This window comes from Amblyraja radiata, chromosome 9, assembly GCF_010909765.2.
Source record: "Amblyraja radiata isolate CabotCenter1 chromosome 9, sAmbRad1.1.pri, whole genome shotgun sequence".
Lineage (NCBI taxonomy): Eukaryota > Metazoa > Chordata > Chondrichthyes > Rajiformes > Rajidae > Amblyraja > Amblyraja radiata.
In genome coordinates, this window is record NC_045964.1 from 56,798,326 (window position 1) to 56,818,325 (window position 20,000).

The 20,000-nt window shown below is 50.0% G+C and overlaps 1 protein-coding gene across 1 annotated transcript in view; it reads left to right on the top strand.

Moving 5' to 3' along the window:
- Nucleotides 1-2,894: 2,894 nt before the first annotated feature.
- Nucleotides 2,895-20,000, top strand: part of LOC116977163 (calmin-like) — a 64,603-nt gene continuing 47,497 nt past the window's right edge. The window contains exon 1 of the mRNA XM_033027525.1: nt 2,895-3,029. Coding sequence (XP_032883416.1) covers nt 2,951-3,029 — 79 coding nt within the window. The 5' untranslated portion in view covers nt 2,895-2,950. The remainder of the gene's footprint in view (nt 3,030-20,000) is intronic.

Below are 20,000 nucleotides of genomic sequence, written 5' to 3' on the forward strand. Positions count from 1 at the left end.
GCCGAGACCCTTCTTCAGTTACACTTTAACATTTTAGAGTTTGAACATTTGTACCAGCGATTTAATACCTGCAGAAATAAAACTATCATGTTATTTGTTCTCTTTTGACCCATGGAGGTGGATGTCTGTGTTGAATTATGTTGTGCATTGTGTCCTTTTATTAATTGTAACGCTGCATGGTAAATTGCATTTCACTGCCTACTGTATAGAAACATAGAAACATAGAAAATAGGTGCAGGAGGAGGCCATTCGGCCCTTTGAGCCAGCACCGCCATTCATTGTGATCATGGCTGATCATCCCCTATCAATAACCCGTGCCTGCCTTCTCCCCATATCCCTTGACTCCCCTAGCCCCTAGAGCTCTATCTAACTCTCTCTTAAATCCAGTGATTTGGCCTCCACTGACCTCTGTGGCAGGGAATCCCATAAATTCACAACTCTCTGGGTGAAGAAGTTTTTTCTCACCTCAGTCTTAAAGGACCTCCCCTTTATTCGAAGACTGTGGCCCCTGGTTCTGGACTCGCCCAACATTGGGAACATTTTTCCTGCATCGAGCTTGTCCAGTCCTTTTATAATTTTAAATGTTTCTATAAGATACCCCCTCATCCTTCTAAACTCCAGTGAATACAAGCCCAATGGTGCATGCAACAAATAAATTTGAACATTTGAACCTTGAGGTCAGGTAACAATAGCAACACTGGACTGGAAAGCACGCAAGCAAAGCTTTTCACTGTACCCCAGTACGGGTGACAATGAACTAAACTAGGTATAAATCACAGCATTGATGAACAGAGGGGTCTTGGGGTGCAGGTCCACAGCCCCCTCCAAGTGGCAACGCAAGCAGATAGAGTAGTAACGAAGGTGTACGCTACGTTTGACTTCATCAGTCTGGGTATTGAGTACAAGAGGCAGTGAGGCACCATGCAGCTTTATAGGACTTTGGTGGAGCAGCATTTGGAGTATTGTTCAAGAAGGAACTGCAGATGCTAGAAAATCGAATGTAGACAGAATTGCTGGAGAAACTCAGCGGGTGAGGCAGCATCTATGGAGCAAAGGAAATAGGCAACGTTTCGGGTCGAGACCCTTCTTCAGACTGATGCAGGGTGGGGTGGGGTGGTGGAGGAGGCGGGAAGAAGAAAGGAAGAGGAGGAGCCAGAGGGCTGAGGGAGAGCTGAGAAGGGGAGGAGACATCAAAGGCTACTGGAAATTGGAGAAGTCAATGTTCAGGCCACAGGGATGCAGACTGCCCAAGCGGAATATGAGGTGGTGCTCACTCTGGCAATGGAGGAGGCCCAGACAGAAAGGTCGGATTTGGAATGGGAGGGGTAATGGAGTATTGTGTGCAGTTCTGGTCGCCCCCGTTACAGGAAGGATGTGGGGGCTTTGGAGAGGGTGCAGACGAGGTTTACCAGAACGATGCCTGGGTTAGAGGGCATTAGCGACAGGGAGAGGTTGGACAGACTTGGACACTTAGTGCCGGAGTAACGTAGTGGGTCAGGCAGCATCTCTGGAGAACGTGGATAGGCAACATTTCAGATCAGGGTCCATTTTTCAAGCCGAAACGACACCTATCCATGTTCTCCACAGATGCTGCCTGACCCGCTGAGTTACTCCAGCACTTTGTGTCTTTTTTTTGTAAACCAGCATCTGTTTTGAGGCCTGTATCATCGTGTGTGTATACTGTGAATACGTGTGTGTGTGTGTGTTTGTGTGTGTACTGTGTATGTCTGTTGTGTCTCTGGGCGTGCGTGCAATGTATATACTGTGTGTGTGTAGTGTGTGTACTTACTGTGTGTGTATACAGTGTATATAGTGTGTGTATAGTGTGTACACAGTGTATGTGCAAAGTGTGTCTGTGTTTACTGTGTGCATGTGGTGTGTATGTGTACAATGTGTGTACTGCATATGTATGCTGTTTGTGTTTTTGTGTGTGTACAATGCGTGTATACAATGTATGTGTACTGTGTGTGTGTGCTATGTGTGTATACAGTGTGTGTAGTGTGTGTGCAGTGTCTGTTTACTGCATGTGTTAATAGTGTGTGTGTACAATGTGTGTGAATAGTGTGCATGTATACAGTGTGTGTGTAAAATGTGCATGTATACATTGTGTGTGTGTACTGTGTGCGTGTATACAGTGCGTGTAGTGTGTGTGCATCTTTTTACTGCGTGTGTGTACAGTGTGTGTTTTCTGTGTGTATAGTGTGTGTGTGCATATACTGTTTGTGTATGTCGTGTGTGTGTGTTTACCGTGTGTATACAGGTGCGATGTAAACTGTGTGTGTGTGCTTTCCCTGTGTGTATATTGTGTATGTTTTCTGTCTCTGTGTGTACATGTGTGGTGTACACTGTGTGTGTATCTATACAGTGTGTGTTTTCTGTCTGTGTGTGTACATGTGTGGTGTATACTGTGTGTGTATCTATACAGTGTGTGTTTTCTGTGTGTGTGTGTGTGTGTGTGTAGACATGGTGTATACTCTGTGTGAGTATGTACAGGTGTGATGTATAGTGTGTGTATACTTGTGAGGTGTGTACGGTGTGGGTTTCTGTTAGTGTGTACAGTGTGTGCAGGTGGGGTGTCCAGGTGTGAGTGTGCCCAGGTGTGGGTGTGTACACGGTGTGAGTGTGTACAGGTGTGGTATGTACACGGTGTGAGTGTGTGCAGGTATGAGTGTTTACAGGTGTGTGCAGGTGTGGTGTGTACACGGTGTGAGTGTGTGCAGGTGTGAGTGTTTACAGGTGTGTGCAGGTGTGGTGTGTACACGGTGTGAGTGTTTCTGTGAGCGCGGCATCTCCCTCCCTCCCTCCCTCCGCCCGTGTCCCGGCCCCTGGGACCTCCCTCCCCGCCTCCCCGCCCTCCCAGTCCCCGCCCCAGGGCAGCTCCGCCCGCCCTCCCGCTGAGACTGCGCTGGCAGCGGGCAGGGAGGCAGCGGCGGCCGGGACACGGGCTCCCATGGCCGGGGCGGCGGACTGGTTCCAGCGGGAGGAGCGGATCGGGCACATCAGCGACATCAGGGTCCACAACTTGCAGAGTGAGCGGGGAGAGTGAGGGGGAGGGAGGGAGTGAGAGTGAGAGGGAGGGGGAGAGAGAGAGGGGGAAGGGGGGCAGAGGGAGAATGAGAGAGGGGAGGGGGCAGAGGGAGAATGGGAGAGAAAAGGAGGGAGGAGGAGAGAGGGAGAGAGAGAGAAGGTGGGAGAGAAGGGGAAGAGTGGAGGGTGCAGAGGGAGAAAGAGACAGGGAGAGAGAGGGGGGAGAGTAGGAGAGAGAGGGAGGGAGAGGGGGCCAGGAGTGGAGAACTGGGAGGGGCGGGGAGGGGAGGGTCCCGGGGTGGGGGTAAGAGTAGGTCGTGACCCCTCGATGTTGGAACACAGAGGATGGGTCCGGACAGGGAGAGAGAAAGAGAATGGGGCAAGGAGGGGGGACAGAGGTGGGGAGAGAGGGGTGGGGGGGGTAGAGGAGGGGGGAAGGGAGAGCGGCCAAGGAGAGGGTAAGATTGAGGGAGAGGGGGGTGGAGGTGAGGGTGAGAGTGGGGGAGTAGGTGTGGAAGAGAGGGTAGAGTAGGAGATTAGGGGGGGGAGGTGTTGGGGATGGGGGAGAGGCAGGGGGGACAGGAGGGTGGGGCGAGGGAGGAGGGTGTGTAGGAAGTGAGTGAGGAGGGGAGTGGGGGGGGGGCAGGGATGGAGGGGGAGGGTGGGAGGGTGGAGAGTGATGTGGGCTGGATAGAGGGTGGGGGAGAGGGGAGAATGTTCTTCAATGGTCTGTCACTGCTTCTGCATCTGCCCGATTAATGTTGAACTTGGCATCACGTTCAGCACGGCCACTGCGGGCCGAATGGCCTGTTCTTGTACTGTAAGCTCTATGTTCAATACAGAGTTGACGAGAATGATCCCAGGAATGAGTGGGTTAACCTATGATGAGCGTTTGTCGGCACTGGGCCTGTACTCGCTGGAGTTTAGAAGAATGAGGGGGGACCTCATTGAAACGTACAGAATAGTGAAAGGCTTGGATAGAGTGGATGTGGAGAGGATGTTTCCACTAGTGGGAGAGTCTAGGACTAGAGGTCACAGCCTCAGAATTTAAGGATGTTCTTTTAGGGAGGAGATGAGGAGAAATGTATTTAGTCAGAGGGTGGTGAATCTGTGGAGGTTTTGCCACAGAAGGCTGTGGAGGCCACAAGTCAATGGAAATTTTTAAGGCAGAGATAGATAGATTCTTGATTAGTACGGGTGTCAGAGGTTATGGGGAGAAGGCAGGAGAATGGGGTTAGGAGGGAGAGATAGATCAACCATGATTGAATGGCGGAGTAGACTTGATGGGCCGAATGGCCTAATTCTGCTCCTATGACCTTATGATATAGTTTAATTTTAATGTCACGAGTGTTGTGATGCTGGACATAAAAAGGAGAGATAAGAATTCCAAACATTCCGAGGTTCGGATCCAGAACAAGTTAAACTGGATAGACGCAAGATGCTGGAGTGACTCAGCAGGACAGGCAGCATCCCTGGAGAGCAGGAGTGGGTGACGTTTCGGGTCGAGAGACTGAAGACCTGAGTGTCCCGAACCGAAACGTCACCCAATCCTTCTCTCCGGAGACGCTGCCTGTCCCGCTGAGTTACTCCAGCATTTTGCATCTGTCTTCGGTATAAACCAGCATCTGCAGTTCCTTCCTACACATTAAGCTATCGCGACTCGACCCTGAAAGTCATCCATTCCTTGTCTCCGGAGACGCTGTCTGATCCGCTGAGTTACTCCAGCATTTTGTGACCATCTTAATTTAAACTTTGATATTGCTCTGAACATGGGCTGGCTTTCCGTAGTTGGGATTGAAAGAGAAATCACTCAGGAGGTCGGGCAGCGGCTGTAGAGTGGGAAACTGTGCTGACATTTCTAAAGAGGAATGGTTATGGGAGACTAATACCATGTAGAGCTGTATGTCTGGGCGGCCACGGTGGCTCAGCGGTAGAGTTGCTGCCTCACAGCGCCAGAGACCCGGGGTTCCACACCTGACTACGGGTGCTGTCTGTACGGAGTATGTACCTTCTCCCCGTGACCTGCGTGGGTTTCCTCCCACACTCCAAAGACGTGCGGGTTTGTTGGTTCATCGGATTGTGTAAAATTGTAAATTGTAGGACAGCGCTAGTATACGGGGCGATCGCTGGTCGGTGCGGACTCGGTGGGCCGAAGGGCCTGTTTCCGCGCTGTGTCTCTGCAGTTTAAATCTTCGGAGAAGGGCAAAGGGAGAGGTGGGGTTTCTTGAAGAGTTGAAAACTTAGGGCGGAACATCAGATGTCTGCCATTTAGAACGGAGACGAGGAAACACTTTTTCTCACAGAAAGTGGTGAGTCTGTGGAATTCTCTGCCTCAGAGGGCGGTGGGGGCAGGTTCTCTGGATGCTTTCTGTACGGAGTATGTACCTACAAAATTCTTAAGGGGTTGGACAGGCTAGATGCAGGAAGATTGCTCCCGATGTTGGGGAAGTCCAGGACAAGGGGTCACAGCTTAAGGATAAGGGGGAAACCCTTTAAAACCGAGATGAGAAGAACTTTTTTCACACAGAGAGTGGTGAATCTCTGGAACTCCCTGCCACAGAGGGTAGTCGAGGCCAGTTCATTGGCTATATTTAAGAGGGAGTTAGATGTGGCCCTTGTGGCTAAGGGGATCAGAGGGTATGGAGAGAAGGCAGGTACGGGATACTGAGTTGGATGATCAGCCATGATCATATTGAATGGCGGTGCAGGCTCGAAGGGCCGAATGGCCTACTCCTGCACCTAATTTCTATGTTTCTATGTTTCAAGAGAGAGCTAGATAGGGCTCTTAAAGATAGGGGATATGGGGAGAAGGCAGGAACGGGGTACTGATTGGGGATGATCAGCCATGATCACATTGAATGGCGGTGCTGGCACGAAGGGCCGAATGGCCTACTCCTGCACCTATTGTCTATTGTCTATTGTGGCCAAGCCAGTCTTTTAAAGCTGCATCAAGAGTTCCTGGCTCTTAAACTCAATGCCCCGACCAATGCCCTGACCTTGGTTGTGTGGCAATTAAATTATTTCAAATTTCAAATTATTTCAATGCCAACCGCCTTCGTTACTACTCTATCTCTGTCTGTTGCCACTTTCAAGGAGTTAAGGGCCTGTCCCACTTGGCCACTTTTTTCGGCGATTGCCGGCACCATATCAGCGTCGCCAAAAGATTTTGAACGTTTCAAAATCCAGCGGCGACGAAAAAGAATGTTGCGACACTTTAAAAAACACGTTCAACAGGTCATCACGCCGAGAATTTATCGGTGACCTGATACGTCAGTCGATGATGCCGGCAGTTGCCGAAACAATCGCCAAGTGGGACAAGCTTGGCGATCGCTTCGCCCAATGCCTCCGCTCGGATCGCAATAACCAACCTGATCTCCCAGTGGCTCAGCACCTCAACTCCCCCTCCCATTCCCATTCCCAATCCGACCTTTCTGTCCTGGGCCTCCTCCATGGCCAGAGTGAGTCCCACCGCAAATTGGAGGAGCAGCACCTCATATTCCGCTTGGGTAGTTTACACCCCAGCGGTATGAACATTGACTTCTCCAATTTCAGGTAGTCCTTGCATTCTCCCTCCTTCCCCTCCCCTTCCCAGCTCTCCCACAGCCCACTGTCTCCGCCTCTTCCATTCTTCTTCCCGCCCCCACCCCCCCACATCAGTCTGAAGAAGGGTCTCGACCCGAAACGTCGCCTATTCCTTCGCTCCATAGATGCTGCCGCACCCGCTGAGTTTCTCCAGCATTTTTGTCTTCCTCCAAGTGGGATAGGCTCTTTATGGACTTGGACTCCAAGGTCCCTGTGTACATCGTGTGCAGCCAGGCAGGCAGGCAGGCAACAGGAGATCAGTTGAACTTGGCATTGGGTTCAAGGGGAGATGGTGGCCCAAAGGCCCAGTTCCTGTGCTATTTTCTACGAGGCTATATGGAACACAGTATCTGATGTGGTCTCGCCACATCCTTCCTGTATTAGGGGCGTCCATAAAAATACTCTGAATGTGGCCAAATGCAGTGAGGAGATTTTAACCAGCTCGGCAATCAGGCAGTGGTTGATGGAGTTTAATGCCGATAAATGAGAGATGTTGTATGTTGTGAAGTCAAACCTTCACGGTGAATGGAAATCTACAGCACTACATGGTGTTGCTATTGAGGGAGTGCAGCGTAGGTTCACCGGGTTAATTCCCGGGGTGGCGGGACTGTCATATGCTGAGAGAATGGAGCGGCTGGGCTTGTATACTCTGGAGTTTAGAAGGACCTCATAAGATTATTAAGGGTTTGGACACGCTAGAGGCAGGAAACATGTTCCCAATGTTGGGGGAGTCCAGAACCAGGGGCCACACAGTTTAAGAATAAGGGGTAAGCCATTTAGAATGGAGACGAGGAAACACTTTTTCTCACAGAGAGTGGTGAGTCTGTGGAATTCTCTGCCTCAGAGGGTGGTGGAGGCCGGTTCTCTGGATGCTTTCAAGAGAGAGCTAGATAGGGCTCTTAAAAATAGCGGAGTCAGGGGATATGGGGAGAAGGCAGGAGCGGGGTACTGATTGGGGATGATCAGACATGATCACATTGAATGGCGGTGCTGGCTCGAAGGGCCAAATGGCCTACTCCTGCACCTGTTGTCTATTGAAAAGTTTAGAGGGATATGGGATAAACGTGGGCAGGTGGGACTAGTGTAAATTGAGCATCTTGCACACCATCTTCTACCTGTGACAACGTGGACGGCTCGATTGTAATTATGTATAGTCTTTCCGCTGACTGGTTAGCACGCAACAAAGGCTTTTCACTGTACCTCAGTACACATGACATTAAACTAAACTGAAACTCAAACTTTCAAAGTCAAAGTCAATGTTATTTGTTACATGTACCCGAAGGTGCAGTGAAATGAATTTGCCAGCAGCGATACTTAAAAAGAACACACAATACACAATACGATTTAACACAAACATCCCCCACAACATTCTTCACTGTGGTGGAAGGCAACAAAGTTCAGCCAGTCCTCCTCCTTTGTTCACCCGTGGTCGGGGCCGTGAACCCTCCGTAGTCGCCGCTACGGACGGCCCGATGTACAGGCCCTCTCGTCGGGATGATCCAAACTCCGACGTCAGGACGGTCGAACACACTCCGCGGCTTGGAGCGCCCGAATCGGCACTTTCCCACCGGAGACCGCGGCTTCTGGATGTTATAGGCTGGCAGTCGGAGCTCTTCTCCGGAAATCCCCGGCGATTCAGGGAACTATGTGCCTGTACTCCTAGATCCCTCTGCTCTACAACTCTCCCCAGAGCCCTTCTATGCACTGTGGTTCCTGCCGTGGTTTGACTTCCCAAAATGCAATAACCTCACGCTAGCAGTATCTGCATTAAACTCCATCGACCACTTGCTCCATCCACTTGCCCAGCTGACCAAGATCCTGTGGCCACTACCTTTGGGCGGTCATGGTGGCGCAGCGGTAGAGTTGCTGCCTTACAGCGAATGCAGCGCCGGAGACCCGGGTTCCATCCCGACTACGGGTGCTGTCTGTACGGAGTTTGCACGTTCTCCCCGTGGCCTGCGTGAGTTTTCTCCGAGATCTTTGGATTCCTCCCACACTCCAAAGATGTACAAGTTTGTTGGCTTGGTGAATGTTAAAAAAAAAATTGTCCCTAGGATAGTATTAATGTGCGGGGATCGCTGGTCGGTGCGGACCCGGTGGGCCGAAGGGCCTGTTTCCGTGCTGTATCTCTAAACTGAACTAAAATTACTGACAACCATCTTCGCTATCAATGATGCCTCTCGCTTCAGTGTCAATAGACAATAGTGCAGGAGTAGGCCATTCGGCCCTTTCGAGCCAACACCGCCATTCAATGTGATCGTGGCTGATCATCCCCAATCAGGACCCCGTTCCTGCCTTCTCCCCATATCCCCTGACTCCACTATCTTTAAGAGCCCTATCTAGCTCTCTCTTGAAAGTGTCCAGGGAACCTGCCTCCACCGCCCTCTGAGGCAGAGAATTCCACAGACTCACCACTCTCTGTGTGAATTCTCTGCCACAGAAGGCAGTGGAGGCCAATTCACTGGATACATTCTAGAGAGAGTTATCTTTATCTCTTAGGGCTAGCAGAATCAAGGGATATGGGGAGAAGGCAGGAACGGGGTACTGATTGGGGATGATCAGCCATGATCACATTGAATGGCAGTGTTGGCTCGAAGGGCTGAATGGCCTACTCCTGCACCTATTGTCTATGTTTCTACCTGGTCATCATGAAATAGTTTGTTTTGCATACAATCCAGTGAGATCATACTATGCATAAACACAATCATCTCTCTCTCTCTCCCTCTCTCTCCCTCTGTCTCTCTCCCTCTGTCTCTCTCCCTCTGTCTCTCTCCCTCTGTCTCTCTCCCTCTGTCTCTCTCCCTCTGTCTCTCTGTCTCTCTCCCTCTCTCTCCCTCTCTCCCTCTCCCTATCTCTCTCTCTCCCTCCGTCTCTCTCCCTCTCCGTCTCTCTCTCTGTGTCTCCTACACGCACCATGACCATTGCTTCCTGGAAGTTTGCCCGCTCATTTCTCTTGTTCCTGGATTATCCCAGAGTGAGTGGGTGGGTGCCAGCACTGGGAGTCAGCAAACGGCTGGAACGTAATCAAGGGCTTTGTATAGAGAGAAGCACAGAGCTGGGTAGACACAAAATGCTGGAGAAACTCATCGGGTGAGGCAGCATCTATGGAGCGAAGGAATAGGTGACGTTTCTGAACAAGGGTCTCGACCCAAAACGTCACCTATTTCCTTCGCTCCATAGATGCAGCCTCAACCGCTGAGTTTCTCCCGCATTTTTATCTACCTTCGATTTTTCCAGCATCTGCAGTTCCTTCGTAAACATAGCGCTGGGAGTGTGTGGCAGGCCTGAATCTATTGAAGGGCTTTGTGTACAGAGGAACAGAGTGTGATAGAGGTCAACATCTAACTGAGAGTACTGGCTGGTTTTAGAAGTGTTCTTTGCGAGCAAGTGTTGGCGTGCAGGGTGAGTTCTGTCCGAACTCTTGTTGTGTGAAAACACCAGTGTGTGCATGGTCGGGACAAGGCCGTGTGTGGCTGGTTCAATCCCGGGGCAGGTTTCCAGTGGGGACCGTGTGTGACTGAGTGTGTAAGGTGTGAGACAATAGACAATAGGTGCAGGAGTAGGCCATTCGGCCCTTCGAGCCAGCACCGCCATTCAATGTGATCATGGCTGATCATCCCCAATCAGTACCCCGTTACTGCCTTCTCCCCATATCCCCTGACTCCGCTATTTTTAAGAGCCCTATCTAGCTCTCTCTTGAAAGCATCCAGAGAACCTGCCTCCACCGCCCTCTGAGGCAGAGAATTCCACAGACTCACCACTCTCTGTGAGAAAAAGTGTTTCCTCGTCTCCGTTCTAAATGGCTTACTCCTTATTCTTAAACTGTGGCCCCTGGTTCTGGACTCCCCCAACATCGGGAACATGTTTCCTGCCTCTAGCGTGTCTAAACCCTTAACAATCTTATATGTTTCAATGAGATCCCTTCTCATCCATCTAAACTCCAGAGTGTACAAGCCCAGCTGCTCCATTCTCTCAGCATATGACAGTCCCGCCATCCCGGGAATTAACCTTGTAAACCTACGCTGCACTCCCTCAATAGCAAGAATGTCCTTCCTCACATTAAGGGACCAAAACTGCACACAATACTCCAGGTGTGGTCTCACTAGGGCCCTGTACAACTGCAGAAGGACCTCTTTGCTCCTATATTCGATGACCTCTTGTTATAAAGGCCAACATGCCATTGGCTTTCTTCACTGCCTGCTGTACCTGCATGCGTACTTTCAATGACTGATGAACTGCACAATTGTGAGCAAAATTTGGGCCCCGTATCTGAGGAAGGATGTGCTGGCTCTGGAGAGGGTCCAGAGGAGGATTACAAGAATGATCCCGGGAATGAGTAGTTTAAGAAGGAACTGCAGATGCTGGAAAAGTCAGAGGTAGACGAAAATGCTGGAGAAACTCAACGGGTGAGGCAGCATCTATGGAGCGAAGGAGGGTCTCGCTGTCTGAAGAAGGGTCTCGACCTGAAACGTCACCTATTCCTTCGCTCCATAGATGCTGCCTCACCCGCTGAGTTTCTCCAGCATTTTTGTCTACCAGGAATTTTTGGGTTAACATATGATGAGCGTTTGACAGCACTGGGCCTGTACTCACTGGAGTTTAGAAGGATGAGGAGGGGACCTCATTGAAACATACAGAATAGTGAAAGGCTTGGATAGAGTGGATGTGGAGAGGATGTTTCCACTAGTGGGAGAGTCTAGGACTAGAGGACACAGCCTCAGAATAAAAGGACGTTCCTTTAGGAAGGAAATGAGGAGGAATTTCTTTAGTCAGAGGGTGGTGAATCTGTGGAATTCATTTGCCACAGAAGGTTGTGGAGTCAATGGGTATTTTTAAGGCAGAGATAGATAGATTCTTGATTAGTACAGGTGTCACACTTTGTATGTGAAAAGATAGACACAAAATGCTGGAGTAACTCAGCGGGACAGGCAGCATCTCTGGAGAGAAGGAATGGGTGACATTTCGGGTCGAGACCCTTCATCAGACTGATCAGGGATTATGGGGAGAAGGCAGGAGAATGGGGTTAGGAGGGAGAGATAGATCAGCCATGATTGAATGGCGGAGTAGACTTGATGGGCTGAATGGCCTAATTTTGCTCCTATTCTTGATGATCTTATTCCTTTTCTCCAGAGATGCTGCCTGTCCCGCTGAGTTACTCCAGCATTTTGTGTCTATCTTTGGTTTCAACCAGCATCAGCATCAAATCAATGGATATCTTTAAGGCAGAGATAGATAGATAGATTCATGATTAGTACGGGCATCAGGACTATGGGGAGAAGGCAGGAAAATGGGGTTAGGGGGGAGAGATAGATCAGCCATGATTGAATGGCGGAGTAGACTTGATGGGCCGAATGGCCTAATTCTGCTCCTATCACTATTGAACCTTGTGAACCAGCCCGGGGCTGCAGGTCAGGAGGTTGGGGAACCAGTGGCGGACGGGAGGAGCTGGTTCCTGGGATTCCTAGCGAAACACAAAATGTCACAGAGTCACACAGTGCGGAAACAGGCCCTTTGGCCCAACTCGCCCACACCGGCCAACAATGTCCCAGCTACACTAGTCCCACCAGCCTGCGTTTGGTCCAGATCCCTCCAAACCTGTCTTATCCATGTACCTGTCTAACTGTTTCTTAAACGATGGGGTAGAAGGATGAGAGGGAATCTTATTGAAACATACAAGATTATTAAGGGTTTGGACACACTAGAGGCAGGAAACATGTTCCCGATGTTGGGGGAGTCCAGAACCAGGGGCCACTGTTTAAGAATAAGGGATAAGCCATTTAGAACTGAGATGAGGAAACACTTTTTCACACAGAGGGTGGTGAATCTGTGGAATTCGCTGGCTCAGATGGCGGTGGAGGCGGGTTCTCTGGATGCTTTCAAGTGAGAGCTCGATAGGGCTCGTAAAAATAGCGGAGTCAGGGGATATGAGGAGAAGGCAGGAACGGGGTACTGATTGGGGATGATCAGCCATGATCACATTGAATGGCGATGCTGGCTCGAAGGGCCGAATGGTCTACTCCTGCACCTATTGTCTATTGTCTCACACCCTACACACTCAGTCACACACGGTCCCCACTGGAAACCTGCCCCGGGATTGAACCAGCCACACACGGCCTTGTCCCGACCCTGCACACACTGGCTCGAAGGGCCGAATGGCCTCCTCCTGCACCTATTGTCTATTGTCTGGCGCCGTGAGGCAGCAGCTCTACCCGCTGCGCCACCGTGCCGCCCACTAGTGCTAACGTCTCCAGCAACAAGGCGCTTCTTCCTTCCTACGGCTCCTGGGAGATGATCGCGTGTGTTTTGGAAAGCGGAGTGTGTTGTTTTGACTAAAGCTCGGAGCACACTGGAGATTTGGTGGGTGTTTGGTCAATGCGTGAGGCTCAGCTGCCGGGAGGATGGGTAAACCGTGTAAACACCCGCACAGCTGGGGCTGGGTGTGAGGACTGCAGCGATATCAGCCCTGGCAACGCCCACACAACCCACCGTGACACCAGGGAGGGAAGCAGTACCTGGCACCTCACACCCCCCCCCCCCTCACTTTAGTCTATCGTCACGTCTACCGAGGCACAGTGTGAAGCTTTTTTTAGTCTCTCCAGTTTAGAGATACAGCGTGGAAACAGGCCCTTCGGCCCACTGAGTCCGTGCCGACCAGTGATCCCCGTACATTAACACTATCCCACACACGCACTGGGGACAATTTATATTTACACCAAGCCGATTAAACTTTAGACACGCTAGAGGCAGGAAACATGTTCCCGATGTTGGGGGAGTCCAGAACCAGGGGCCACACAGTTTAAGAATAAGGAGTAAGCCATTTAGAACGGAGACGAGGAAACACTTTTTCTCACAGAGAGTGGTGAGTCTGTGGAATTCTCTGCCTCAGAGGGCGGTGGAGGCTGGTTCTCTGGATGCTTTCAAGAGAGAGCTAGATAGGGCTCTTAAATATAGCGGAGTCAGGGGATATGGGGAGAAGGCAGGAACGGGATACTGATTGGGGATGATCAGCCATGATCACATTGAATGGCGGTGCTGGCTCGAAGGGCCGAATGGCCTACTCCTGCACCTATTGTCTATTGTCTATTGAGATATTGACAGTGTACAGATGCATGATAAAGGGAATACCGTGAATACGTTTAGTGCAAGGTAATACCAGTAAAGTCCAATCAAGATGGAGACAGTCCGAGGGTCACCAGTGAGGTAGATAGTAGCTCAGAACTGCTCTCTAGTTAGTGATAAGATGGTTCAGTTGCCTAATAACAGCTGGGAAGAAACTGTCCCTGAATCTGGAGGCGTGCGTGCGTTTTCACACTCCTGTGCCTCTTGCCTGATGGGAGAGGGGAGAAGAGGGAGTGACTGGGGTGAGACTGGTCCTTGATTATGCTGCTGGCCTTGCCAAGGCAGCGTGAGGTGTAGATGGAGTCGATGGAAGGGAGGTTGGTTTGTGTGACGGTCTGGGCTGCGTCCACAATTCTCTGCAATTTCTTGCTGTCCAGGATGGAGCTGTTCCCAAACCATGCTGTGATGCATCCCGATATAATGCTCTCTACGGCCCATCTGTAGATGTTGGTGGGAGTTGTTGGGGACATGCAGAACTTCCTAAACCTTCTAAGGAAGTAGAGGCGTCGGTGTGCTTTCTTGGTCGTTGCTTCAACATGGGTGGCCCAGGAAACGTTGTTGGTGATAATCACTCACAGGAATTTGACCCGTGTAGTCCAGGGGTCAGCAACCTGCGGCCCCCGGGCCGAATGCGGCCCGTTGCCCGAAATAATCCGGCCCTCAGGCGGATTTATTTCCCCGTACTCATCCGGCCCGCTGAGCGCCGCCGAGCTCTGTCTGTACCGCATCCTGCGCAAAGCCGCCGGCACGGCCGCGCACCTTCTGCGAACACGTTTAAGAATGAACTGCAGATGCTGGAAAAACTCAGCGGGTGAGACATGCAAGGATTGCACGAGGCTGCCTCACCCGCTGAGTTTCTCCAGCAATTTTTGTCTACCTTCTGTGAACATGTGATTAGATGCCTCCCATCCGGGGTGGGATCCATGTGTACACGTGATAGATGTGGCCCGCCATCCGCTCACAGACATGCGTCCCGGCCCCTATGCAGAACAAGGTTGCCCACCCCTGCTGTAGTCTGCCCTTACAGATGCACTGCAGAAACTATCAAGTTTTTCCTCAGTCTCTGACTCTCCAATGAAAACAATCCAACCCCTCCTTGTAGATCATACTTTAGACTTTAGAGATAGAGGCGGTAACAGGTCCGCCTGTATCTCTACCTTCGGCCCACCAGGTCTGTGCCCACCCGCGATCTCCCCGTACACTAACACTATCCCACACACACACACTAGGGACAATTTTTACCAAAGCCAATTAACCTACAAACCTTCACGTCTTTAGAGTGTGGGAGGAATCCAAAGCACCTGGAGAAAACCCACGTGGACAGCGGGTAGAGTCGCTGCCTCACAGCGCCAGAGACCCGGGTTCCATCCTGACTACGGGTGCTGTCTATACGGAATTTGTATGTTCTCCCCGTGTCCTGCGTGGGTTTTCTCCGGGTGCTCCGGTTTCCTCCCACACTCCAAAGACGTGCAGGTTTGTAGGTTAATTGGCTTTGGTATAATTGTAAAATTTTAATGTGTGTAGGATAGTGCTAGTGTGCAGGGTAGGCCTGGACATAAGGCCTCATAGAGCCTAGACTATTACCTGAATGGTGGCCGATTAGGAAAAGGAGAGATGCAACGAGACCTGGGTGTCATGGTACACCAGTCATTGAAAGTAGGCATGCAGGTGCAGCAGGCAGTGAAGAAGGCGAATGGTATGTTAGCATTCATAGCAAAAGGATTTGAGTATAGGAGCAGGGAGGTTCTACTGCAGTTGTACAGGGTCTTGGTGAGACCATACCTGGAGTATTGCGTACAGTTTTGGTCTCCTAATCTGAGGAAGGACATTCTTGCCATAGAGGGAGTGCAGAGAAGGTTCACCAGACTGATTCCTGGGATGTCAGGACTTTCATATGAAGAAAGACTGGATAGACTCGGCTTGTACTCGCTAGAATTTAGAAGATTGAGGGGGGATCTTATAGAAACTTACAAAATTCTTAAGGGGTTGGACAGGCTAGATGCAGGAAGATTGTTCCCGATGTTGGGGAAGTCCAGAACAAGGGGTCACAGTTTAAGGATAGGGGGGAAATCTTTTAGGACTGAGATGAGAAAAACATTTTTTACACAGAGAGTGATGAATCTCTGGAATTCTCTGCCACAGAATGTAGTTGAGGCCAGTTCATTGGCTATATTTAAGAGGGAGTTAGATGTGGCCCTTGTGGCTAAAGGGATCAGGGGGTATGGAGAGAAAACAGGTACAGGATACTGAGTTGGATGATCAGCCATGATCATATTGAATGGCGGTGCAGGCTCGAAGGGCCGAATGGCCTACTCCTGCACCTATTTTCTATGTTTCTATGTTTCTATGTAAGGTCATAAGTGATAGGAGCAGAATTAGGCCATTCGACCCATCAAGTCTACTCTGCCATTCAATCATGGCTGATCTATCTCTCCCTCCTAAACCCATTCTCCTGCCTTCTCCCCATAACCTCTGACACCCGTACTAATTAAGAATCTATCTATCTCTGCCTTAAATATATCCACTGACTTGGCCTCCACAGCCTTCTGTGGCAAAGAATTCCAGAGATTCACCACCCTCTAACTGAAGAAATTCCTCCTCCTCTCCTTCCGAAAGGAACGTCCTTTAATTCTGAGGTTGTGACCTCTAGTCCTAGACTCTCCCACTAGTGGAAACATGCTCTCCACATCCACTCTATCCAAGCCTTTCACTATTCGGCAAGTTTCAATGAGGGGTCCCCTCACCCTTCTAAACTCAAGCGAGTACAGGCCCAGTGCCGACAAACATTCGTCACAGGTTAACCCGCTCATTCCTGGGATCATTTTTGTAAACCTCCTCTGGACCCTCTCCAGAGCCAGCACATCCTTCCTCAGATATTGGGCCTAAATTTGCTCACTGTACTCCAAATGCGGCCTGACCAGCGCCTCATCGAGCCTCAGCGTTACATCCCTGTTTTTGTATTCTCGCCCTCACAAAATAAATGCTAGCAGTGTGCTTTGAGCTGTATCTCTAGGCTAAAACAAAAAGAACTATATAAGGGACACAGAATGCAAATTCCAGTCACAGTGCTGGTGTTGGTGGGCGTTGCCACATCATGGCAACCAAGGGGAAAAAACAGCAGCTTCTGGAGCCATGGAAAATAGACTCCATCACAAACACACCACGTCCACAAGAGATTTGAATTAATTTTACATTTGGCGTCTGAGTCGCCCATTCACACGCAGAATTTATCATAGACAATAGGTGCAGGAGTAGGCCATTCGGCCCTTTCGAGCCAGCACCGCCATTCAATGTGATCATGGCTGATCATCCCCAATCAGTACCCCGTTCCTGCCTTCTCCCCATATCCCCTGACTCCGCTATCTTTAAGAGCCCTATCTAGCTCTCTCTTGAAAGCATCCAGAGAACCGGCCTCCACTGCCTTCTGAGGCAGAGAATTCCACAGACTCACCACTCTCTGTGAGAAAAAGTGACTCCGGCGCCATGAGGCAGCAAATCATGCGCCACCATGATAAATCTGATCTGACCGCCTGCACGGGAGAGACACAACATGCCGGAGTAACTCAGCGGGACTGGCAGCATCTCTGGAGAAAAGGAATGGGAGACGTTTCGGGTTGGGACCCTTCTTCAGACCGAATGGCGTCACCCATTCCTTCTCTCCAGAGATGCTGCCTGTCCCGCTGAGTTCTTCTGCAGTTATATAGGGCACTGGTGAGACCACATCTGGAGTATTGCGTACAGTTTTGGTCTCATAATTTGAGGAAGGACATCCTTGTGATTGAGGCAGTGCAGCGTATGTTCACGAGATTGATCCCTGGGATGGCGGGACTGTCAGATGATGAAAGATTGAAAAGACTAGGCTTGTGTTCACTGGAGTTTAGAAGGATGAGCGGGAATCTTATAGAAACATATAAAATTATAAAAGGACTGGACAAGCTAGATGCAGAAAAAATGTTCCCAATGTTGGGCGAGTCCAGAACCAGGGGCCACACAGTCTTAGAATAAAGGGGAGGTCATTTAAGACTGAGGTGAGAAAAAACTTTTTCACCCAGAGAGTTGTGAATTTATGGAATTCCCTGCCACAGAGGGCAGTGGAGGCCAAATCACTGGATGGATTTAAGAGAGAATTAGATAGAGCTCTAGGGGCTAGTGGAGTCAATGGATATGGGGAGAAGGCAGGCACGGGTTATTGATTGGGGACGATCAGCCATGATCACAATGAATGGCGGTGCTGGCTCGAAGGACTGAATGGCCTCCTCCTGCACCTATTGTCTATGTTACCCCAGCATTTAGTGCCTGTCTCCATACACAGCGCTGTTTTGTGCAGCATGTTGTGACTGCTTCAACACAGCCGTCTATTTTGCAGCTGCCTATTATTTAATCTCCAAGTGACTCTCCCTCAGTCACCCAGCACCCTACAAGGCTGACTGTCTCTGGTTAGGGCTTCACAACTATGCACATAATTTAGCAGGAGCAGCAGCATGGTGTTTCATAGTAACATAGAAACATAGAAAATAGGTGCAGGAGTAGGCCATTCGGCCCTTCGAGCCTGCACCGCCATTCAATATGATCATGGCTGATCATCCAACTCAGTACCCCGTTCCTGCCTTCTCTCCATACCCCATGATCCCTTTAGCTACAAGGGCCACATCTAACTCCCTCTTAAATATAGCCAATGAACTGGCCTCAACTACCTTCTGTGACAGAGAATTCCAGAGATTCACCACTCTCTGTGTAAAAAATGTTTTTCTCATCTCGGTCCTAAAAGATTTCCCCCTTATCCTTAAACTGTGTCCCCTTGTTCTGGACTTCCCCAACATTGGGAACAATCTTCCTGCATCTAGCCTGTCCAACCCCTTAAGAATTTTGTAAGTTTCTATAAGATCCCTCCTCAATCTTCTAAATTCTAGCGAGTACAAGCCGAGTCTATGCAGTCTTTCTTCATATGAAAGACCTGCTGTATTCTGGCATTTCCAGGCACACCCTGACTGCAAGTGCTAATCAGGCCGCAAATCAAATCAGATCGAACATCAACGCAGTTAGGAGACAAGTGGGCGGAAACCTCCAGCGTTGAGTCATCCAGTCACACAGCACGGAAACAGGACCTTCCTTCAGCCCAACCCACCCAATGCCCACCAAAGATCCTACAGCGAGCAAGATAGATCACTCGACGAAATAGACGTAGTACGGTCATGGGCAGATTCATGGGTCATTTTCGGCCGCATTTCCGTAACCGGCTTCCGTCTCCGCACCAAAGATCCCATAGGATACTAGTGCGGAGACGGAAGCCGGTTACGGAAACATCCTCGTAAAAATAAAATGTATTTGGGAAAAATCTTCTCCTCATTTTCAGAATTATAATTTATTAACACAAACTGTTCCCCCGCAACGTTGATTACACTGCGGGTCGGGTCCGGTTCCTGAAATGGATGAAAAAAAGGCCAACGTTCCGCTCCGTTGCGTACTACACGTCAGCCCATTGCATTTAGCAGGAGTGGTCTATCTTGCTCCGCTATAGGATCTTTGATGCCCACCAAGCCCCATCTAAGAAGAGCGTAGGAAGGAACTGCAGATGCTGGTTTAAACTGAAGATAGACACAAAATGCTGGAGTAACTCAGCGGGACAGGTAGCATGGAGAGAAGGAATCGGTGATGTTTTGGGTCATTGAAACATATAAGATTGTTAAGGGTTTGGACACGCTGGAGGCAGGAAACATGTTCCCGATGTTGGGGGAGTCCAGAACCAGGGGTCACAGTTTAAGAATAAGGAGTAAGCCATTTAGAACGGAGATGAGGAAACACTTTTTCACACAGAGAGTGGTGAGTCTGTGGAATTCTCTGCCTCAGAGGGCGGTGGAGGCAGGTTCTCTGGATACTTTCAAGAGAGAGCTAGATAGGGCTCTTGAAGATAGCGGAGTCAGGGGCTATGGGGAGAAGGCAGGAACGGGGTACTGATTGGGGATGATCAGCCATGATCACATTGAATGGCGGTGCTGGTTCGAAGTGCCGAATGGCCTACTCCTGCACCTATTGTCTATTGTCTATTGTCGCCATAACCCTCATTATCTGAACAACGCAATGGTGTGCAGAATTGCAAACAGGCTGGACAATGAGGTGTGGTTTATTGAACATGTATTGTTGGTTGTGCTGTATGTAAATGTTCGCGCGCGTGTGTGTGTGTGCGCAAGGCACCCTTCTGCTTGCATGACCGGCTGACAATGTCTGCTTTTGATTGTCGAAATATTATTATAAACACCTCCACCAAAATGCGC